Source organism: Pterocles gutturalis, unplaced genomic scaffold (genome assembly GCF_000699245.1).
Source record: "Pterocles gutturalis isolate BGI_N339 unplaced genomic scaffold, ASM69924v1 scaffold18235, whole genome shotgun sequence".
NCBI classification, from domain to species: Eukaryota; Metazoa; Chordata; class Aves; order Pterocliformes; family Pteroclidae; genus Pterocles; species Pterocles gutturalis.
Window position 1 is genome coordinate 23,306 of NW_010138714.1, and position 22,088 is coordinate 45,393.

Below are 22,088 nucleotides of genomic sequence, written 5' to 3' on the forward strand. Positions count from 1 at the left end.
TGAATTCAAGCAGCCCAGAGTCAGATACCCACGGGTATTAATGGGACTGTTTTGGCCCCATCACTCGCAAACCAGAGTTAGACTCATTTATTATCTATTAAATCAAAAGTACTATTAAATCAAAAGTACTTCCTCACATCATCATTCCACTAATTAATCCATGAAAATGGCTATAATAATACAAACTAAATGCTTTTCCAGTTGCTAAACATGTGACTCTAATCCCTATAAATCCCCATTTGCTGCACAAAGAATTTTTTTTCACCCTTCAGCTGTTTTTTTTACTCATCAGAAATGCATCTGAACTCAAATGGATCCATTTGTGCCCTTCCTTCTCCACACAATCCCCCTGCAGAGAGCAGCTTATGCAAAATAAAGCATCCTGCTTGATGCACCATCTACAATTGGGTTGTTGGGCAGGAGAGGCTTTGGCAGTTTTCTGTTACAAAAGGGAATGTTTAAGCAATAAAACTCTCTTTAAATTTTAGGTAAATTTTCTGCTTTAAAAACTGCCAGACATGGTACTGCTAACTGAGAGTCTGCATGGAACTGCACAACACATACAGAATATCAACTGGCTGTAAAAGCTCACCCCATCCTGCCCTTTCAGATGTAGCTCGGTTAGTGCGGGATTAGCCAGCTATACTCCTGATGTGACAGGCTAATTCAGTCTCTTCTCCCCCCTCGCTTTTTGACTGCTCAGCCAGGTCTGGGAACAGCATTAGTTTCCCTCTAGGAACAGCGTGGATGTAGCGTTTTTTCTGACTTTTCTAGTTGGTCACAGAAGAGGCTTTATTCTTCTTACTTTTATCAGAGTAATCTTCAAAGAAAACAAGTTAATTTATGGTTTCCTGTGGGTTTAGTCAGCACAGTTACAAAACATTTGTTCTGTGAGGGATAGTAGCCACCAAAAAGCTTCTTTCTCCTAAGGCATGTTTTCTGCTTCCCAGCAAAAATTTGAGGGTACCTTTAGTCATTCGGACGGATATGTTCTAAGCAACATTCTTCTCATGGAGACTAAATTAAGATGAGGGACTCTCTATATCTGAGTAACAATACAATGTAGTCCTCCCATGTGATTTCCCATCTAAATGCTACTACTCAGAAATTTGTATTAAAGTGGCAATGCTGTTTCGAGAAGATAAAAAGGCAGAAAAAAAGGATATTGCACTGAGTACTTTGTCATAAGCCTTTTGTTTCTCTTCCAGAGGAAAAAGATTTTATTCAAAGAATTACGACTCTAATCTCCCAGTTTTGTAAAATTAATTTTGTGATCCATTTTCCTATTGGTAATTTCAACCAGTTGTTAAAGAAGAAAGTATTGAGTCTTGGACCTAGCAGTTGGCATAAAAGATATTTCCTTTCCTGTCCTCAGAGGACTGCAAAATGTTGTGATGATAATCTGGCCTTGTTTGCATAACCAGTCCTTCTACTGTGTTAGGTTATTCTAAAGCACTATACTCAGAGAGACTTCCTTGCTCTCTCTGCACGTTACAAACATTCATACTTATATGTATATAAATACTATGTATGCATGTGTGCATATAGAAACCAACGTGTGTACAAAAAACTTTGACAGAATATCAGAGATCTCCCCTGCCTATGTCTTCGTTATCTTCTAACACTACTATGACCCTGGAGGGCTCTGATATGATTTCTATATTCTTCAGTAATATTGTCTGAGTATTATGCAGCTCTTATTTCTTTGGTTGTCTTGGCAGCATTAGTCTTAACGTTGCCAACATCTTTCCTGCCACATTACTCTATAGTAATTTTTCATTGATCTTATCTGTTATTGGAAATTAATTTCTTTCAGTGCAAGGCTGGATAAAGTGAAGGCAGAAAATCTGCTTGAGTGGAAGGCTGCACTCCCACTCAGCTTTACATGAGCTCTCTGGTTTTAAGTCTGATACTTAACAAGGCTGTGGCAGGAGTGTAGGTGACTTATTGGGAGTACCTAACATCACCGTACGGCCCTGTGCATACATGTCTCATTGGCCCAGTACATACCAGCTAACCTACTTGAGATCAACAGCTTTTTCCCATTGTGTTTTTCCTTTGCTATTAAATCTATGACTTTATAAAGTCTTGGGCAGCAGTCACGGGCAGTAGCGCATTTGACAAATCTGCAGTGTCTCTCATCAAGCATCAAGGTGAATGATGGTTGCTATTGCTTGCTGTTTTCTCTGCAACAAAAGTTAACTGCATCAGAACTTATTACCTTGGCACCATGAAAACTCCCTGAACACTGAAAAAGATAAGGGTCTGGGTCCTGGTGTGAATACATTCAAAAGTGATTAGTTGTAGATAATCAATATTGGCTGTTGCTTGAAAATATAATCTATGCAGATGTATGTTACATGCTAAGCTGAAAAAATATGGAAGTATAGATTTTTCTAACAGGGTTGTTAAGTCACATGCATTTGTAAAAGGAAGCCAAACATGAGCACAGATGTCTATTTGATTAATGTTATTAAATGGAATATTTTAATACCTCCAGGTCATACATAGCATTCACCAATTCACTTAATGCTGAAGTAGTTGGAGCTTTCAATTTTTGTATAGATAATGTTCAGCAATCAGCAAGGCTTTTACGTGTCAGCAAAGGCGAAAATCACAAATTTGTTCCATGTAGTGCAATATAATAATTGTGATGATAATAATAATAACAGAAATAAGCAGCAAAGAAAAACAAGGCTGTATTGCCATCTTGGGGTTTCTGATGACAAAACAAGTCTTTTAGTTTTGTTGTCAAAATTTAGTAATACAGTTAAATACCTCATATTCTCTCATTTTAAGAAAAAAAAACAAAAAAACCAAAACAAAACCAAAACAAAAAAAAAAAAAAACCAAACCAAAAATCCCTAAATTTTAGTTTTCTTGAAGCAGGCAGCATAGTATAAGTAGGCAAACAGCACTTTCAGTCTACGCTAGTTTACATGCATGTACCTGTATACTAATATTTAAATCCATGCATACTAGCACTTGGGTATATTTTTTCCATGAAGGTCTGATTTAGTGTGTACAGCTGTGGGCACTTGCCATTAAGCCTTTATGATGCTTGTGGACTAAAACTCTAATTCAGGCAGAGATTTAGCTATTGTTAAACATCAAAGCTAGCAAATATTCTTACATTTTAGCTAGCGTTGCCTCTACCACCTAGAAAATGCACAGATAAGTGAATGCAGATAAAGTTCCAGGAATGAGTATAATACTGAGATTTTATTCATTCATCTTTAGGGTGTTTTTTCCAACACCTGCATGTTTATTGGGGGAAAAGTAAGTTCTGCATGTTGACTCTAAGATACACCTCACCTCTTACCCAAACAATTTTCATTTGGAGGAATGGAAACTGGTTTGGCAATACCTGAGAGATTTCATCTTGGGGTCTGGGAAAACAGGCAAACACAGCACCAAGAAACTTTCTTCTGGACGAAGTATCATATATTTAGCTGTAACAACACTGTAGCCAAACAGAAAGGGCTATATCAGCGTGAAGGTCTGCTACTATGTGTGTTTGGGTAGTCTCTGCTCTTTACCCTCAATATATAGGTACTCCCATGTGGACAAGACTAATGTACTTCCTGGAGGACCCTGCTTCTGTTTCTCTGCATCAGGACTTTGACTGTTAAGAACTACCTGCTTTTTAGGGGCAGGATGTGCATGTAAGATCTGTGCTCTCTGTGTCCTCCTCAGAAAATAATGTAAACTGCAAAAGACCTTAGCATTTCTTGCTCTCAGTGAGCAGTGCTGTCTGCAGCCATCAGCGTTCTGCTCCTGTAACCTCACAAAAATCACCTTGGTTTGATGGTTGTTTAGAAATACATGCATAGTTCTAACAAAATTTTCACATTCGTCACATCCCTAGTAAGAAAGCCAGAACCAGAGTTGTATTAAAGATAAAAGAAAAGGAGTCAAGCAAGAGAAACAGCAAAATACTGTTAGATTCCCTCAAACAGCTAGTTTGCAAGTGGACTCGAAGTGCTAAAGGAATTTTGTATGTGTGGTAGTATTGTCCTCCTATGAGGAGGTACCAATGAATTGCTATGCTCAAAAGCAACTATGGCATACACAAATGGGTATACTATCTGTGTGCAATTTGTAGGGTGTAAAATTAGGCCCGGTCCTGAAAACAATTGTGAACTTTCTAAGATGTATGCCTGTAAGCAGCCCCACAAAAATAAATTAAAATATTCAAATGCATAAAATGAAGGACGCGCAGATGTTTTATAAGAGAAAGGTTTTTGATATGAAGGTTATTATTATTCATTTTTCCATCTTCAGAACATTTATTGTATCTCTAGTCAGATTAAATGCTTCTGACACATAAATCAAATTACTGAAAGTATGATTCAATATGATCAACAGTTTCTCAGATTTTTCCACCAGTTATTCTTTAACTCCAGTGTAATGCCTATTTACTTTTAGCTTTAGGCAAATTTGTTACACTTATGTTTTAACTATCACTAGTAAATAATTATTTAGAAAGATCATCTGTGCTTGTATATTACTTGTCAGACACTTCTGTTTCATCACAGTATTTATTTTCTCTTGAATTTTGGGAGTTTTGATGCTAAGGAATGCTTTGCTGTTATTTTATTAATTATTCTGCAATACACATACAGATTCAATTTTCACTGCTCTTTCCTTTTAAGCACATCTTTCTCTTCCCTTGGAAACAGTATCCTTGTTACCTTTCTGGCATAAGTCTTGTTTTCTTTCATGTGAAAACCTAAGCTAAAAGCAAAGAATTCATTCCTATAGTCTATCCTATCATTTCAGTATCTTTTTCTTTAAAGACACACCGTTCTCTTGCTCATTGCTAAACCAGTGATTCTCTTATTGCTGCTTATACCTATGCCATTTATTACATTCTCTAATTTCTGTTATAGCCTCACACTTTCTTAGCTGTTCATCATACATTGATTTTTTGGTGTGTGTTCTTCTTCATACTCCCAAAAATTGCTTCCACTCTGACTCTAACTGTTCCCAAAGAGCAGGATTTTGATAATTTCTTGATGAATAGTTTTAATTTTCTCACACTGTCTTTCCCATAATTAACTTTAAAAGTTCATCTCATTCTTTCAGAATTTGGTCTTGTGAATTAACTCCTTTTACTCATCCCTTTTGTTCTTAAATTAGTTTTGATTACAAGCTAGATTACCCTCTGTGTTCTACTGGATTGTTAGATACAGAAATGTCTGTGATGCTTATAACATTTCCAAACACTTTGTATTTTAAAACCCAGGTTTCTGTTGCTGTCAGAGACTGGGCTGAAATATTCTTTCTGGATCCCAAGCTTTAGTAAATTGCAGTAGAAATAGATCGTATTTGCAAATTCAAGAAAAAGGAAGTGATAAGGCACGAGAATCAATACTGTTTGGACAACCTAATCTGATACTTTTAGGTATCTGCTCTTTAACAAAATCTTGTTGTATGTTGTTTTCCCTAAGGAAAACTCCCTGACTCAATACTGACGATGGACTGTACTTGAGGAATGAATCCATACTGTGCAGGGGATGAAACTGTTGGCTACAAAAGACTTGATGGTTTGAAATGAGTGAGAAACAGAAGGAGAAGTAGGTTTAGGAAGTAATTATGGGAATAGGTGTAGTGGACAGGGAGAGGCCAAAACAGCAAGAACAGAAAGGCATGGAAGTATCACTCTGAAATTAGAAGACGATGAAACGTGTAAAATAAAGGGAGAAAAGGAGTTACAAGAGGAAGAACTTGGAGAAATAATCCATAAATAAGGGGAAACACAAGGATAAAGCACAGGAGGAGACTGTCAATGTCAGTCACTTAGACCCAACAGAGTCTAAGCCATTCCCCTTAGAGCTGAGGAACTGAGTGAATCAACCAGATAGGCTATATGAAAATCACATTTCACAACTCAAATTCTGTTAACAAGAATACCACAGATACATTGGCACAAGATGTTGTATTGAAAATAACACAAAGGAATTACACAATATAAAAAAGTGGCTGGGGTATGAAAAAAAACCAAAGAATGAAATGTATAATGCTGTTGCTTATGTACAATTCCATCTTTTACCACTAGATAGATAGGAACAAAATATTTTTTGGCCTGAATTCTTGTTTCTGTTATTTAGAAACAGATAAATCCTACCTTTCTAAAAGCATGTTTGCATCACAGATGCTGTGCTTCAAAGTACCTACAATCCAGCATCTCTGAAATGCTGAAGTAGCAGTGCAGTGAAACAGACAATCAGGCTGTGTCACATCACAGAAACTGATGTAAACAAAGGCAACAAAGCAACACAGGATGACATCAGCATTTAAGCAAAAGAGTAGTGTACAGCAGATGAGTAAAAGCAGAATGTAAATAATATGATAAATCTGTCTCATCACTGTACTAAAAAATTAATTTTGCCAGTGTAAAATTAACTTAAAGTTTAGTTTATAAAATCATGCAATATTTTCTTAAATGTTATGAGGGAGGCTTGTATTTGTAGCTATGCTACACAGAGATGCTTCAGTTGCACAGACTACAGCAAGTACATGTGCCAGAGTAGCTCTGGAGCAGCAGAAACATTATCAAATACCACTGAGCACACTCTGGTGACTGGGCATCACTTGAGGCAACAGATTCCAAAGAAATGTCACCAGAAACAATTCTTTATTTTAAACTTAACAATATGTGCAGGTCAGTGGGCCTTCTTAAGAACTTCTGAACCTGCTGCCCTGACAATGCTTTGCTGCTTTCTTTTTACTCGTGATAAAGTAAATAAATTGGCAGTATTCATCCTTTTTCAATTACATGTTGCTTAGAATCACAGAATGTTTTGGGTTGGAAAGGACCTTAAAGATCATCTCATTCCAACCCCTCACTAGACCAGGTTGCTTAAAGCCTCATCCAGCCTGGCCTCGAACACCTCCAGGGATGGGGCATCCACAGCTTCTCTGGGCAACCTGTTCCAGTGTCTCTCGACCCTCACAGTGCAAAACTTCTTCCTAATGTCTAGTCTAAATCTACCCTAGATTTTTTCTAGATATTCTCAAGAATAATGAGATGCCTTTCATCATTAGCCCTCAAAAAAAATTCTTGGAAATAATGCAGAGCTTCTTTTAAATTTAATATCTTGATAAGCTGAATTGTTAAGTGCTAGATGCTATGTAATTACATTTGGTGTTCTTTAGAATGAATGCTAATTAACATGTAAATTAGCAATTTAACCCTCTTTAGATTGGGAAAAAACCCATGGGACACCTAATTTCATAGTTTTTAACGATGAGGCAATGACTGTAAGATATTTCTTAAGTATTTCATTATATAAGGAATTACAGAAGTGTATTATCAGATTTTGGCATTTAAGACATAGTAATAACCGGAATGTCAGTTAGAGGAAGTGCTCTTCATTAATCCCTGTATTATTGTCCTTTCCATTCTTCTCAGAGGGTACACTTTTTAATTACAAAAGTTTTATAAGTAATTTTTCAAGCAAGAGAAATGGTTGATGCAGTGTAATGGATGGCTTATTCAAATAAGTAAGGAGTCTGAAGGATTATATTTGTAAAAAAAGATTATGCCAAGATGCAAACAAATATGAAATTCTGCCCCAAAATATCAGTTTGGGGTTTAACTTTGCACAATAATTCCCCACCCAGAACATGAAGAAACATATTCTTATTTAATTAGATTTAGACAAAAGGTGCAGTAAATCTGGTTGAAACTCAGCATCTAAGGTTCAAGGAATATTCCATTTTTTCAGATTTTGCTTCCATTTCAAATATGGCTACGGAAAAAGTTCACAAAAACAAATTAATTAAAACATTCTGTTATGACTTACTTAGCATGGCAGTTACAACATAAATTCAGTAAATCTTGAAACAAAAGGCTTTCTGAAGCATTCCATTCAAATAAGTGTTTTTGAGCCAGTCATACTGCTTTTTCATACTGTATAAAAAGGAGTGATTGAAATCAACATATTCCTCTTTGGTTCTCAGTTCCAAAATGCTAATACATGCAGTACCTAGGATATTACTTAAGAAAAATGGGATAGATATGGATAACCTAAATATTTATGTTTAAATTATTATTCCCATTTTCAGCTAACCTTTAGGGCAGTCAGGCTGGAGTTGTGCCTGTATTGTTTGACGAGCAAGATAAATTATATTGGGTATTGCTGTCCTTTTTTTAAATGTCTGTATTCAGATATCTTTTCTACATTTTAAATGCCAGTAAAAAGCACAGAAGTAGCAGAATATACAGCACGTTTTCTACTTATTTCTATGTAAAATGTTACTGCTCGCACAAAAGTCTCCATGTTCTAATAAGAACTGGGCAAGACTGAACACAGACATATACTATATTTCAATATTTCATGTGCCAGCTTCAAAATGTAATCTTGCTTATAGGCCACATACTTTGCACTTTTTTTTTTTTTTTTTTTTTTTTTTTTTGTTAAATTAGCAATCTGGAATAACCAGTGTCATTTTAAGGTCAGGCTCTACAAGTCTTGCTTCAAATAGTGAGGTGATAGGGATAAAGCACTGACAGATGGTGTGATTGTCTTTGATTACTGTCTGTTCACAAGTCCTTCAATTCATATTTGTGGAGTGACCTGCAGAATAAGGTACTATTCAGACACATTAGGGACCTGTTGTGAACGTGACAACACATCTGCACATATTTTACCTGGGGCTATTCTGTGCAATAGTCAGCTTTTTGGAAATACTGGGCAATTAACTTTGCTATCAAAATGTTGTACACACAAATGTTCACCGAAAAATATCTGTTTCTGTCTGCTTCTGCATAACTTTTGAACAGTGTCTCTTGTTCATATCATTTCCTCCTCTGGAAAAATAATAATTCTTCTAATCCCGTTGGCATCCGCTAAGTATTTCTGGCCCTATGAACATCTGTCTAGAATCTGCATCTATTGTAGCTCTGTTCGTGTTTGACTGTCTGTACCTTCCATGCAGTAATCAATGGGCAAGAATGTAGCTGAGTAATTGATTCCTGTGGAGCTTTAAAATCATGCTAATCAACTGTGTTTGTGTTTGAAGAAATGTAGAATGTGCCTTGTATGTCCTTAAGGGGCATTCATCGCAGAGACAAATATTTAAAAGCTAACCAGAAACGTATCTGGGCATTACCAAGACAGCAATAAAAATGATGAGATTAGTAATTTATTATCCTTACTTAGTTAAAAGCATTAATTAACATCTTTTAACATGTCTCTAAGGGAAAAATAAAGGAGGTAACGGAGACTAATCATTTGACAGCTTTTGCAATTTCATAATAATTAGGCTCCACCAGGAACCATTAAAAAGATAAGAGCTCTTTAAGCACCTTCTCAGATTAAATTGCAAGGAAATGTCTAAAGAAACATAGATGACATTCATGTGAATACCAAACAAACATGTTACTACAGGTGATGTGACAGTAAAAACCAAGTGTTTCCTTAAAAAAAAAAAAAAAAAAAAAATGACAACACTTTTTTTTTTTAATCAGGAAATGCTACTTTTAGAGTAGAATGGTTTTGGAGGAAATGGAGAAGAACAAAACCAGTTTTCATTCAAAAGGTTTACATCATTTAATTTCAATCAGGTTGAACTGGTTCATAAAAATTTAAATATATTGCTTCAACAGTGTTACTTTAAAAAGATATTTTTAAAAATTTATTGTAAAGTATTTAAAAATAATTTAAAAATATTATTTGTAACATATGCCCACATTATATTTACTATTCTTGGGGCAGATAAAGAAATTATGAAAATTATAACTTTAAGAGCATTATGTTTCATTGCTGTTCAGATGCATTAATGTCAAGTCACTTAGAAGCACTTGAAATTTTCATTTTTTTAATGTTTTCAAAATTTTTATTCTCCAATAAGGCTAAAAAGTAAAGAAATCTCAAATTGACAAAACTTCCAGCAGTACAGAAATTCTCGTTCTTTCAACAAGTGTGTAAGTATAGAGGAATTGACAGAAACCCCCTGGAACCCTGTAGGATACTTTATGCTTGTAGTTAACATTTCTCTGCTTGTTTTCAGTCCTTAGAAAGTTGATGGGTTCTCAGCACTGCTTCCTTCAAAACAGACACTTAAATACTGATGTTTAAAAGTGTGTGCAGTCACCTTCCATTGCTCTGTATTTATACTTTCCATTTTGGATCTGTGGGATTTGGCAAGGTACTAAGTTATATCCAGCAGAAGTGATATAACCTATTGCCTGTATTCTGAACTTGCCCTGGATCTCCAGTCTTAGATAAGGATCTGATTATGTGAATATAAAATCACAACTTTTTGAGAAATTATTGGGTAAAGTAATATCATGTTTAGAGCTAAACCAGTACAATTTATTAAATCACATAATTACCAATATTTGTATACAAAATATTCAGAATATTCAGATTAATCTCATCTTGTTCTTTACTCCAAGTAAAATTCAGTCTTCTCATCAGCTCCTAATGACCATCTTTTCTGAGTCCTGCATTACTTTTATATCATTTGAGCCTCAGTTACACCAAACATTCACTTCATTGACATAATTACGGCTCTCAATAGCCCATGTCAGATTCTCATTTCCTTCCCGTTTTGAAATTTAGCACAGCATAATGTCCCTTTTCTTGGTTAAAAAAAATAAGATTCTGGCCTACAATTTCAAAATAGTCATAAATTGGACCTGCACACAAGCAAAAAAAAACAAGTCATAGCCTGATAAATCTGAATATGGAGCATGTGAGAAATGTACAACAATTGTTATAGCAATTTTCTGTTATTTCTAGGAAAAGAACTTGGGTTTTTTATATAATTCCTTATTTATTTTTGCACAAGGTCTTTCTAAAAGTTGAATGAATAATACCTGGAAAAACAATTGAATATTTTTTCAGAAATGAAAACGATAACATAAGATCCAGTTGCCCTACTTCTCCTTGTCTCCAGAATTATTTATAATATCATCTTAAATCACCTGGTCCAAAGAATATAATAGTCACTATCACTGTATTGTATCTGTGTTGGTGCATATTTTAAGAGGATTGTTGTTCCATTTGAGTACATAAACTCACAATCTTTCTTTTTTTTTGCAAGAAATAGTTAAAATTGAGGTGTGTAGAAAAAGATGGATTATCAGAATAAGAAGCCAAGGTATAAATAAAAAATCAATTTCAAATTCAACAGGGATAAAAGCTTCCTGAGAGGGACTAGTGGAGTAAAGCTTACTTAAATGTTGTTTGTGTCAAGTGACAGGCGAAGAATTTGAGAAGTGACACAAAGTATTTCAGAAGCAGTGAGTGATAGGTCAGCTTTATAATATTAAAAACGCCCATGTCTACATGAAAACTTAGGTGTGTGTTTATAGCATCATTTGGTGTAAGAGTGAATACAAAGAGGCATAGTCTGGAGCATGGGTAAGTGGGGAGAGGGGGACATTAAGTGTTACCTCCTGTAGCTCCACAACATACAAGGAGATAAGAGAAGTAGTTTGGGATTGCTCTTACAAAAGGGCATCATGCTCATTTCCACCCCTTTTCCAGGGAGCAGTTTCTGGAACGGTATTAAATTAATTTTAAATTACGGAATTGTGATTGAAGGGTGTCAAGTTGCAGCTCAGTGATGTGTTACGCACCAGTGGACTGAACTGCGGATCTTGAACTCCCTCTCTCAGTAAAAGCCTCAGGCACTGCAGGTTGCAACAGCAGTACGTTCAGTGGGACCAAACAGAAATAACAAATTGTAAATAAATAATATTTTAAGCACGAGGCAATAAAAAGGGTGCCAGATAGGCCAAAATATCCTTGCCTTTATAAACTGTAAAATTAGGACATCATTCACTCTGCACAGTTTGGGCATTTTTTTCCGTGACACACTGGATTTGCTTAGGAAGCACCTTATTTCATTTGTTATTTCAGAGCGAAATGCTGCTGAACTGGGAAGTGAGATGGATAAGTCAAGTTGAGGGGAAAAAAGGACACTAAATTCAAAGGAGACAATACATATAATAAATAAATATTTGTCTCAGAAGATTATCCCAGATAATCAAAGGCTAAACCAGGCTATTGCAGGAGTGAATTACCCTGGAAAAAAACAGGACATCTGTTCATCTCCTCCTGTAAATAAACCACATCCTGGAACATAAACTGCTACTCCAATCCCATGTATGAAGAAATTAATATTAACAGATTATCCATCTGAAAGTACTGTCTCCATGGGCCTCCCTTCTGTCAAGAATAGCACAAAAATACTTCACCCACATTATGGGTCTCTAAAAAGCTGATCTTTAATCTATATCTTTAATCTATACATTACTAACATTATGATGATCAACATAGACACACAGGAAATTTAAAAAGCCTAGCAATTGTATATAGTAAATTCAAATAATTTTTTGCATATATTTTTATTAAAAACAAAATATAACATGCAATTTTTTAAGGAATCTAGTTTCATAAAGGTGAATGAGCTTGCCAAACGGACTGGGAGAAGGAATTCAAATGGGAAGATGTGAGAGAGACATAGGAAATTTCAAAGAGCACTTGGCAGATGGTTTAAGAACCCAAATCCCACAACTGGAAAAGACCAAATAGGTTATAAACAGCTAATCTCATTTAGAGGGAAAGTCAATTCTCTACAGTTTAGATCTATAATAAAGGAGAGGAAGGAAAAATGCATGGTAAAGATCATAAGTCAGAAGTGAAGAAATTGGAAAAAAGTGATGGAGGAAGTAAAAAGGGGAAAAGGAAAATCTGTATTCATCAGAGGTGAGGGCAAGAAAGTTTCTGAAAGTGTACTGAGGACATAAAAAGTCTTCTGCTCCAAATAGAAATGAGTTGCTTGTTACCAGTGATATAAAAAGGATTATTCAGCACAGATTTCTGTTCTATACTTGGGGCAAAGCCAGATGATTTAGTCACATGTATGATGTTTATGATGATTATGAAGTATCACCAATAGCTAAGAAGGATATTAAACAGCATAATCTAGAGATAAATATTTTTGTATCAGCAGGTTCAGGTGACCAGCATTTAAGTATTAGGAAAGAGATGGCCATAAACTCTCCTAATCATTAATGTTGATTTTTAATAAGTCTCAGAGCACTAGAGGAAGATGCATCAAGCTAGAAGCCAGATAATGCCATGATAGTACTTAAAGAGAATAAACAAGAAAATCTATCATCCTGACATTAGTGCCAGGGAAAATACTGGCATGACTGATACAGGACTCCATAAAGTACTGAAGAATGAGAATGCAATCAATTTCATTCAATGTGGTTTATGTAAAAGAGATCTTGTCAAAGTAACTTGATTTTGTCAATTTATCTGTTAAAAGATAGCAAATCAAGATGTCCTCTGTCTTGTGTCATTGAAAAGTTTTGATCAGGTGATTACAAAAGTAATTTGTGGCCTTTTCTTATTGACAAAAACTACAATTAAATATAATTTATTAAACCTTCTTTATTTTGAGCAGGTATTTTGTTATAATATTGTTGCTAGATTTGTGGTTACCTTTAACTCTCCTACTCTAGAAGAGATCAGTCTACTTTAAGCAAACATAAGAGAAAGAATATTTTGGTTTTGAGAGAGTAGAAAAAAACAAAACAAACAAACAAAAAAAAAAACAAACCTAAAATGCTTTTAATGGACAGCTATTAAATCCTACCAGAAAAAGAAATATTTTACTTCCTTGATTGATTTGATGAGGCTTCTGCTTATAGATGCTTTTATCTTTCATGCACATATTTTTCACTACTTGCCCTGACTGTATCTTTCCATCTAAAGTACAGTGAGAGGTACCTATGAACTACATTTATCTGAAGTACATAAGAAAATTACTCTTTTTAGTGATGAACTTGTTCTCTGGTACAGCACTTCAAAGTCATTGTATAGTGTCCTGCTGATTAAACTTTCCTTTATGTAAGTCTACAGACAAAACACGATAGTTTGTAATAGGTTTATTCTTTCATGCTTTATTTTAGTGCCCTCAGCACTACCATAGTTATCAAGAATCAATTTATTATATAGGTAAATCAAATTTAGGCTTAATTCAGATGTCTGGCATCTTTTCTCTTGTTTCAATGCACTTACAAAGAGTTAGATGTGCTAATTAAACGCGTGCCTGTGAGTGCTGACACAGCCTCCTCTGTGCTCTTTTCAGAGGTCACTCCATCTCATTTTGCCTTCATGTCCTTGTTTGTAAACTGTTATCGTGGTAAAGATACCTGTTTCATAAGAAGTCTGGGATCTCTCTATAGAATGTGCTATGTAAAAATGTATGTACGATAAACTCTATGATAATTTTTGTTACTCTGAAAATCTAATGACCACATTGAAGGAGGTTTGAGATCATGCTTTGGACTTACATGTTGAATTGTTGGATAATTCAGACTTTTGCCCTTTTTCTTAAAATCTAGGTGATTTTGTATTCCACCTGCTACAGTTAAAGCGAAGAAAGACAAAGTAGTGAGATAGGCTTCTAAAAGATGTGGAAAAAGCTTAAATATTTTTGAAATACGATTACAAGAAGCACTGAAAGTTTTGAAAGGAGTTAGACTTGTACAGAGTCTATAATATCAGTTTCTTCTCTTTAAGCTGCTTAAATAAGAACAAAAAAGAAATAAAATATGAGATATTTTTTCTCTGGCTAAGAAGGAGACACCAACACTCTGATGAGTGAGATAACGTATGGGCATGCAGTGGAAATACAGTCCTGCCCAAAGTTTCTTATCATTCATCTGGGTTGCTTTTGCCAGGTAAATTACCCTGTATTCCAAAGTGGCACTGAACATGTCTAATCAAATTGTGCAGTGCACAACCAGGCTGTTAAAGCAAATTACAAGAAATTCATTGGAACTGATATAAATGTGTATGGTCAAGTGCAGCATATGGTGGATCCACAAATAGCTCGGGCCCTCAGACAAGTGAATTTGTGCCACAAAGTGCCTGTTCTGTCCTCTCCCCTGTGGAAATCGTCATCATGAAGCCCATCTGTTTGAACTTTACTTGGGGGATTCTCACAAGCAGTACAAATGTACCCTGAAATTCATTGTCCAAACTCATACTTTGGGCAATGGCTGAAATCTGTTTAATTAGTAGGAATATTTGCAGATCTGGTTGAACAGTAGGAAGCTGCCACAGAAAAGGCACAGGTAAGCACTCGTAGCTCTTGATCCTTTCTGACATGAAGACCCATTGCTCTAGATCAGATTGTATTTCTATAAAGGCTTATCAGGATTTTCTATGAAGATGTGCAAAAACAAGCCCTACAAACAGCCATCAGTAATTTAGCCTTCTGGTTGGATCTGTGACCAGGTCATTCACTGATGGATTCTCTAAGGCATGTCTGAGGACTGACTTTCCCCCTCTCCTGCTATTGTCTCATTCCCTATCCCAATCACACCAGGATATTTCCTGTCTGTCTTGCTATTCACTCCCACTAACAATATTGAATCTGTTAAGACTGACTGTAATATAAGCTACTCCAAAAAAAACCTATTACTTCCACACACTTCAAAGTGATCTGTAGTTATTTATGGGTTAAAAAAAAAAAAAAAAAATTATCAGCTAGTTTTTGAGCTTCATATATTCATGGTTAATTCCTGTGTGCAATGGCCTTTCCAATTTATTTTTGGGATTTTATTTACCGTAATAAAAGCAAATTCATTGCTGTTTCCTCCCTTTCACTAAAAGAGCTAGTGCCATAAGCTTCAGACATGAAGTCTGATGATGTTCTCTAGTTACTATCATTCCCACTTGATGGTTTGCAGTATGAAATTATTTTACAAATAATGTAATTGTTTCCAATGTTAGGGTAACAGGCAAGAGAATAATTACTGAAAATCACGTTCTTTTTTCCTCATTTAACTCTTCTGTGGTGAATTTGTTTAGAACTTAATTAAGGAGATTTTCAGCAAAGTGAAAATAAATCTTTAAAGCCAATCAAACACTCAAACACTGACATCATTTGTTCCTGGACTAAGATTCAGGGAAGGCTCTGTAAATATGACAGGAGACATATACCTAATGCTGACTGAAGAAAGCAGAGGTACATACCACATTTTTACCTGGGGCTGCAATGCATGACAGAATGATGAATATTTTGGAAGATGCATTGTGAATGATAATCTGGGGAAAAAAAGTCTGAATGTAAGTGGAAAAAATTGTTTAACTCATACTGATCTGCCATTTTCTAACTTAATGCATGGAAAAATATTTTTTTCCCCAAAGCTGCCTTCTATTTACACCAATGCAGTTACACTACTGTGAATAAGAAGAGGATTTGCAGTTACACTACAGTGAATAAGAAAAGGATTTGCTTCTCAGTGTACTTGAATCAACAGTTATTTGCCCCAGCATTTGAAGTACAATTATACTGAGAACCCCTGTTAGATCTATATGATGGGATGAACATGGCCCCTGGCAGAGGGCTCAAGAGGAAGAGTAATGCTGTTCCCCAGTACTGTGTTCTCACAGTCTCTCCAATTGAGAGAGAGTGAATGAAAGAGTAATAAAGAAGAAATGGTTCCTGAAGCCACAGACCCCAGACCCCCTGAAGAATGAGGGGAGGCAAATTTGGCAGGAAAATGCAGATTATGAAAACTTTAACTGGATTCTTGTCAATGATTTAAAAAAAAAAAAAAAAGCCCAGATGTTTTCCTCGACTTTTTTTCTCCTACATGTGCCAAATGTACAGTAATTCAAAGTATTCTTTTATCGAACCTGTAGACATGAATATTATCTATAGCAATGAAAATGTTCCAATCGCACCAATTTCCTCTGTCTATCAAAAGTCTGTGTCTGAGATATAGTCAACTTTAATACCCTCTGTATGCAGTGAAAAGAAAGAGGTACTTTTTTATCTCACTTTCTCCCACTTGTTTTAGACAGCTGCTTTAAGAAGAGGTGATTAGGTCCGTAAAAGTGCTTATTTCTTTCCAGTGGTTGTAAAGAAAATCTAAGCCACAACTGTCGGCAACTAAATTTGATCAGATAAATAGCAATCCAGAGAAATGTTCACCCTCACAGGGAGGAATAGAAATCAGGATCATAACTCTGGAAAAAAAGTAATCTCTGTACTGCAAATGCAGCCAGCCCTGAGTACGCTACAGGTGCTTGTAGGTCAATGAAAAGCAAGTACTGACCACCATAAAGTGACAGTTTAAGAAAAACCAGCCCAACATTAAGAATGGGCAGAAATTGCTAAAGTACAGGTATTGGGCTACTGCTATTTCATGTTTAGCAAAAGTAGGTAGTGAGGATACTGCTCCATTAGCACGTTTGGATTTCCTGATGATTCATAGGAGGAAAAAAACAAGTTCAGCAGTTTTTGAGTGGGTCTTAGACAGAGGAGCCAATGTAACTCAGATCTGGTTATAGAAGTAAATCTTTCCATAAGAGTGAATATTATTTTGTAGTCTTTTAATAGTCTATGTGGATGTTTATAAAAAAAAGGAATGGGTTACTTTTAAATACAGCAATGTCCACTCACATTTACATGAAAATCTGAGAAAGAATAGAACATGAGTCTAAAAATGGAATATAATCCCATGGCAATTATATTTGTAGCAGGTGAAGGACAGAACATGAGATTGGTATTAAATAAATCATAATTTATTACACGTGCCTCTATTTGGATGCCCACTTAAGTACCTAATTACATGAAAAATGCAATTGCCATGTAAAGTGATGTTAATTTTCAAGCACACCTGCTGAGCTTAGGGTTGTCATTCAGGTACCTGCTCAGTTGCACACTGTTGTGCACCACCTGCTGAAAATATTTGTGTGCCTGTCAGGAGGCTGCACAGGTTATTAGTGAAGAAAACCATGGCTTTGCAGGTTCAGCGGGCAGTCCCATGGTCTATCCAACACAGCTGACAAATTTCACTACAATTCCTAACTGGAACTCTGGCAGTGCAGCTTCTTTCGTTTTGATGAGGGGATTTGTGGGGAGAGTCCTTTTTCTGCTCAGACTGGAGATGCTTTTGATTTCTTGGATTTCATCTCCCGTTGACAAGTCCTCTGCTATGTTAACCTATATTTTTTTATTCTTTTCTCTACTTCCTTGACACATGCTGTATGCCATTAGAGAGCAAAAAATACTGCTAGAACTTCTATTCTTAGTGTTAGTCCATTTGCTTTGTTGATTATAAGCCTGTCAAAGAAGTGAAGAGGCATTGCTTTGCAGTACCTGCACTCTGTAGTACTAGCTTTCACATTGTTCCTTGTTTCTTTGACAGGTAGAAACTGTTTCTGTTTTTCCTCATGAATGCTTTATGTGTGATACCGAACAGCTCACAGTGACAGACAAAACATAGCAAGCAGCACTAAAGGACATTTCTCAAATATGTTTCTTTGCCCTTTCTTCACGTTGAAGATCTTAATAAGACTCAAACCTACCTCTGTTTTTCTATGGAGGATAGGATCTTTAGAGTTTAAATATCTTTACACCCTTGTAAATATTACTTAGGTGACAGAAAGTGTGGGTTCATTCTGGGAAGAGTCTCTGATTTCTCTTGCAGCTTTGGATTCAACATATTATTTAAAAAGCTTCTTTTCTGGAACAAAAGTAGTGTTGTCTTGTATATTCATGCATTTTAGTGTAAATTGCAGGGATGAGGTTGAGGGAATGGAGCACTGTATGACTGGCCTGGCAAGGGACAAGTAAACAGTGAGGGGTGCCATGTAAGGAGACAGGAAAAAACTTAAAATGTGGTGGAACAACCCTTTCTTTCCAAGGAACTGAAGCCTAACAGCTTTAAAGAGGACTTTGCAAGCCATTCCATTTCAGAGTCTAGTTCAATGAAGTACTAGATGTTGGAGCTGATAAAACCTTTCTGGAGAAACATACAGATTTGACAGACTAAATATTTCTAATGAATACAGCTAAATTTTCAGCAGGCACCAAGTGGCAGGACGGTTCTGGCTGGTTCCTGGTGCACCAGTTCCCTGAGCAACTGCCTTTCTGGCCTTCTCCTCTTTGTCCAAGGGAGTTTTCCTGTCCAGAAACATCAGGGTGGTTGAGAGCCAGCTCTTAAGCTCCCTGAGCAGGTGATTTGTAGGCAGCCCAGCTCTGCCTACCTCCAGATCAGTGCTCAGAGGCATATGTCTTGGGGTCCAGAAAGCTGACAGCAAACAAGGAATTTCTGCTCTTAGTTTGCCAGCATTTATTTATTTTTCTCTCACAGATGTTATCTGGCTTTTTAAAAAATCTCCCATACTTGAAGGACAGCTGATATGATAGCAGTGGGAGATACCCACTACAGATCTCCACCACTCTTTACAGAACATAATCACGGATCCTGTATGGCCTGTTTCCACCAAGGGTTCCTCCATGTCTCTTTGTCATATGTCATTGCCACTAACTGGATGACTTCATTTCAGCTGCAGAAAAAAGAAGCTGCCATCCCTTTAGATAGTATAAAGCAACCACACAGTGGTTTTCACTTCTTTGCTTTGTCTTCATCTATTGACAAAAGCTAGACCTCTCTCCAGAAAGCAGTTCTCTCTCATGCATTCATCCTCTTGACCTCTACAAGTTGAAGACTCTCTGCCTTCAGCCCTGTTTCTCAAATGCAGATGCCTGTTGGTCTGTGCAGAAATCTGTGCCATGGCCAGACTGCTCCACATTCCTGAGCTGCAGAAAGCAATGTTTGCTGCTACAATGCTGGGTCAGCCTCCAATTTATCCTATTGATGCATATTGCATGATACCAAAGCCCTTCTTGAAGTCTGTCTTGAAAAAATAGCTCTCTGGGCTCCATGGGAAATTTTGCGTTTCCTGGTATTGATACTATAGTTCTGAACTTCACAGAAGAGCACAGGGCTACCTCCAGACCAAGGGGCAAGGGGATGCAGCTGTTAGTTCTCAGTCCTGGTCCTCAGGGTTTCCAGTTTGAGCATCTATCTGAATGCACCAGAGCTTCTTTCTGGCTTGCAAACCTGCCTTGACCAAATACCACAGCACTGCAGAGGTGGTGAAGGAAGGCAGGCATTTCTGCCATGGAGCATGGAAGCACAGACCTGAACAGGGAGGTTGTAAGGTTGGACATGACCTACTGAATCCTAGAGAACACAGCGAACCCAAAGGCAAGATAGCACCACTTTTTTTGCAGAGGATATTTTTGACACTTTTTGGGTTGTGTCTTCTTCTCCTTCATTTTTTTCTTGTACTATCAGTTGTGCAAAACCAGGTAACAAAAATGTAATAAAGGAAAATAATTTCTCTCTCTCCAATAGGAATTACCAGATTTATAGATGTTCAAAAAAAAAAAAAAAAAGTGAAAATAGCCATAAAAGAGTTTCCTGATCAAATACTTCAGACAGTAGTTCTCTCCTTTGAAAAACAAATGCAGTCTTAAAAAGCTACAAAACCAACACAGAACACCTACATCCACGCATACACATGCAAGTATTGAGTTATATAAAATATATTACATACATGAGCTCATCTTTGTTCCAGTGAATGCTATGGATTAAATTCCAAATGAGTGAATTAAATAGGAAAATTGTGACTGCATTAAATGGAGTCTAATTTTGTCTATTTATTTGTACACAACAGAAGATTTGTGTATTCATGAGAAACCAAAAAGCTAGCATTCATATGTAGGTCTGTATCAGCTAAATAATGGCCCAGTCATGTCGTTCGGTTAGGCAAAAATAGCATTTTCAACCTCTTCTTAGGATGACAGCATTTTAAGTATATTTTTACTCTCCATTTACATACTAACTTCACCAAAAGCAAATAAATTAAATAAGAAGAAATGCATCTGCTGTGTACATATTTAATCTCTTCTCTTTTTGTTCTTTTCACACAGAGATTGAAAGATTTGAAACAAAGGGAATTTGCTCGAAATGTGGCTTCAAAGTCATGGAAAGATGAGAGGAAACAGGAAAAAGCACTGAAGCGGCTCCACCAGCTTGCAGAGTTACGGAAGCAGTCAGAATGGCAAGTATTTAAAATTTATATTACATTTTAATGCCCTCCTTCCTCAGTCCCAGAAGAAACCTCTATATTTGTACTCCTACACTCTAATATACAGAGATTGCATATACTGTAACCTGTTTTCAGCTGTCCCCAAGTCCAAATGTTCCTGTTCTGCTAACCATAAAATTGAAAGACCCTGAATGAATTACTTGCTCTTTGAAGTTTTATGTTTTTCTCTTCTGTAGCTAGTTAATATCATCTCTTCTGAACTGAGTGGTTTGAAGATGCTTTTATGATATCATCATTTTACCTTATTCAAACTGAGATGAACAGATTAGTACAACTGTCTTATCATTTGATACTAAGTGAACAGGAGAGGAAAAACACCTTTCAGAACACCTGTACTTAGTCTGTGGATCATTTTCGCTATTTTATTATACTGAGATTATTCTCACAGTTTCTCTGTAGAGTAATGGAAGTATCATTATGTGAACGAAAAACAAGCAATTAACGGAGTTAAATTTATCCAATGCTGTTAGCCCTACTCATAAATATCAAGATACAGTACAAAGTTTGCACTAATAAACCTTTACATTTGAGAAATTTCCCCAGTTTAATGACACTGAATGCTTCAGTAGAATAGATTACCACCAGACCAGTTGTTTACGTTAATCTATGACTGTATTGAGTTAAATAGGTAATTAAACTGGCATCCTTTTAAATTCATATCAAACTTACTGTACACTGGAAATAATAACATTCAGAGTTTATTATACACTGATTTTGGTCTATGTAATTGCTTTTGAATAATCTGCTGAAATATAACAGTTTAGTGCTAATGTATCACTTTTATGGTTACAATTCCATTTTCATACAAATCTACTGAAAGAAAAGTAACTGTCTGTTGGAAGATGCCTTTATGCCCATGCACTTGAAGATGTAGTCTCAGATAGATCAATAAGATTGGTGGTAATAGGAAAGCTAGAATGAGACTGGGAGGGAAAAAGTGGGTTTTCTTTTAGAAAGAGCCAAGACTCCATAATCCTTTACAAAGATCCTGGAAAGACAGTGCTTGCTATTCGTGTATGTCATGAGTAATAGGTTCAGGGGTGGCTGAGAACCGTAATCTTGGTGGCGGGGTAGCATTCCCAGTTGCTCAGGCAAGACAGAAAGTCAGCCTTTCTAAGAAAAAGTCTACACACA

General features: G+C 36.2%; 1 protein-coding gene across 1 annotated transcript in view; it reads left to right on the forward strand.

The window, feature by feature from the left end:
- ZNF804B (zinc finger protein 804B) overlaps positions 1–22,088 on the forward strand; it is a gene marked incomplete at its 5' end in the record, with an annotated part of 28,651 nt that overhangs the window by 1,400 nt on the left and 5,163 nt on the right. Inside the window, 1 exon segment of the mRNA XM_010083114.1 lies at positions 20,776–20,906. Coding sequence (XP_010081416.1) covers positions 20,776–20,906 — 131 coding nt within the window.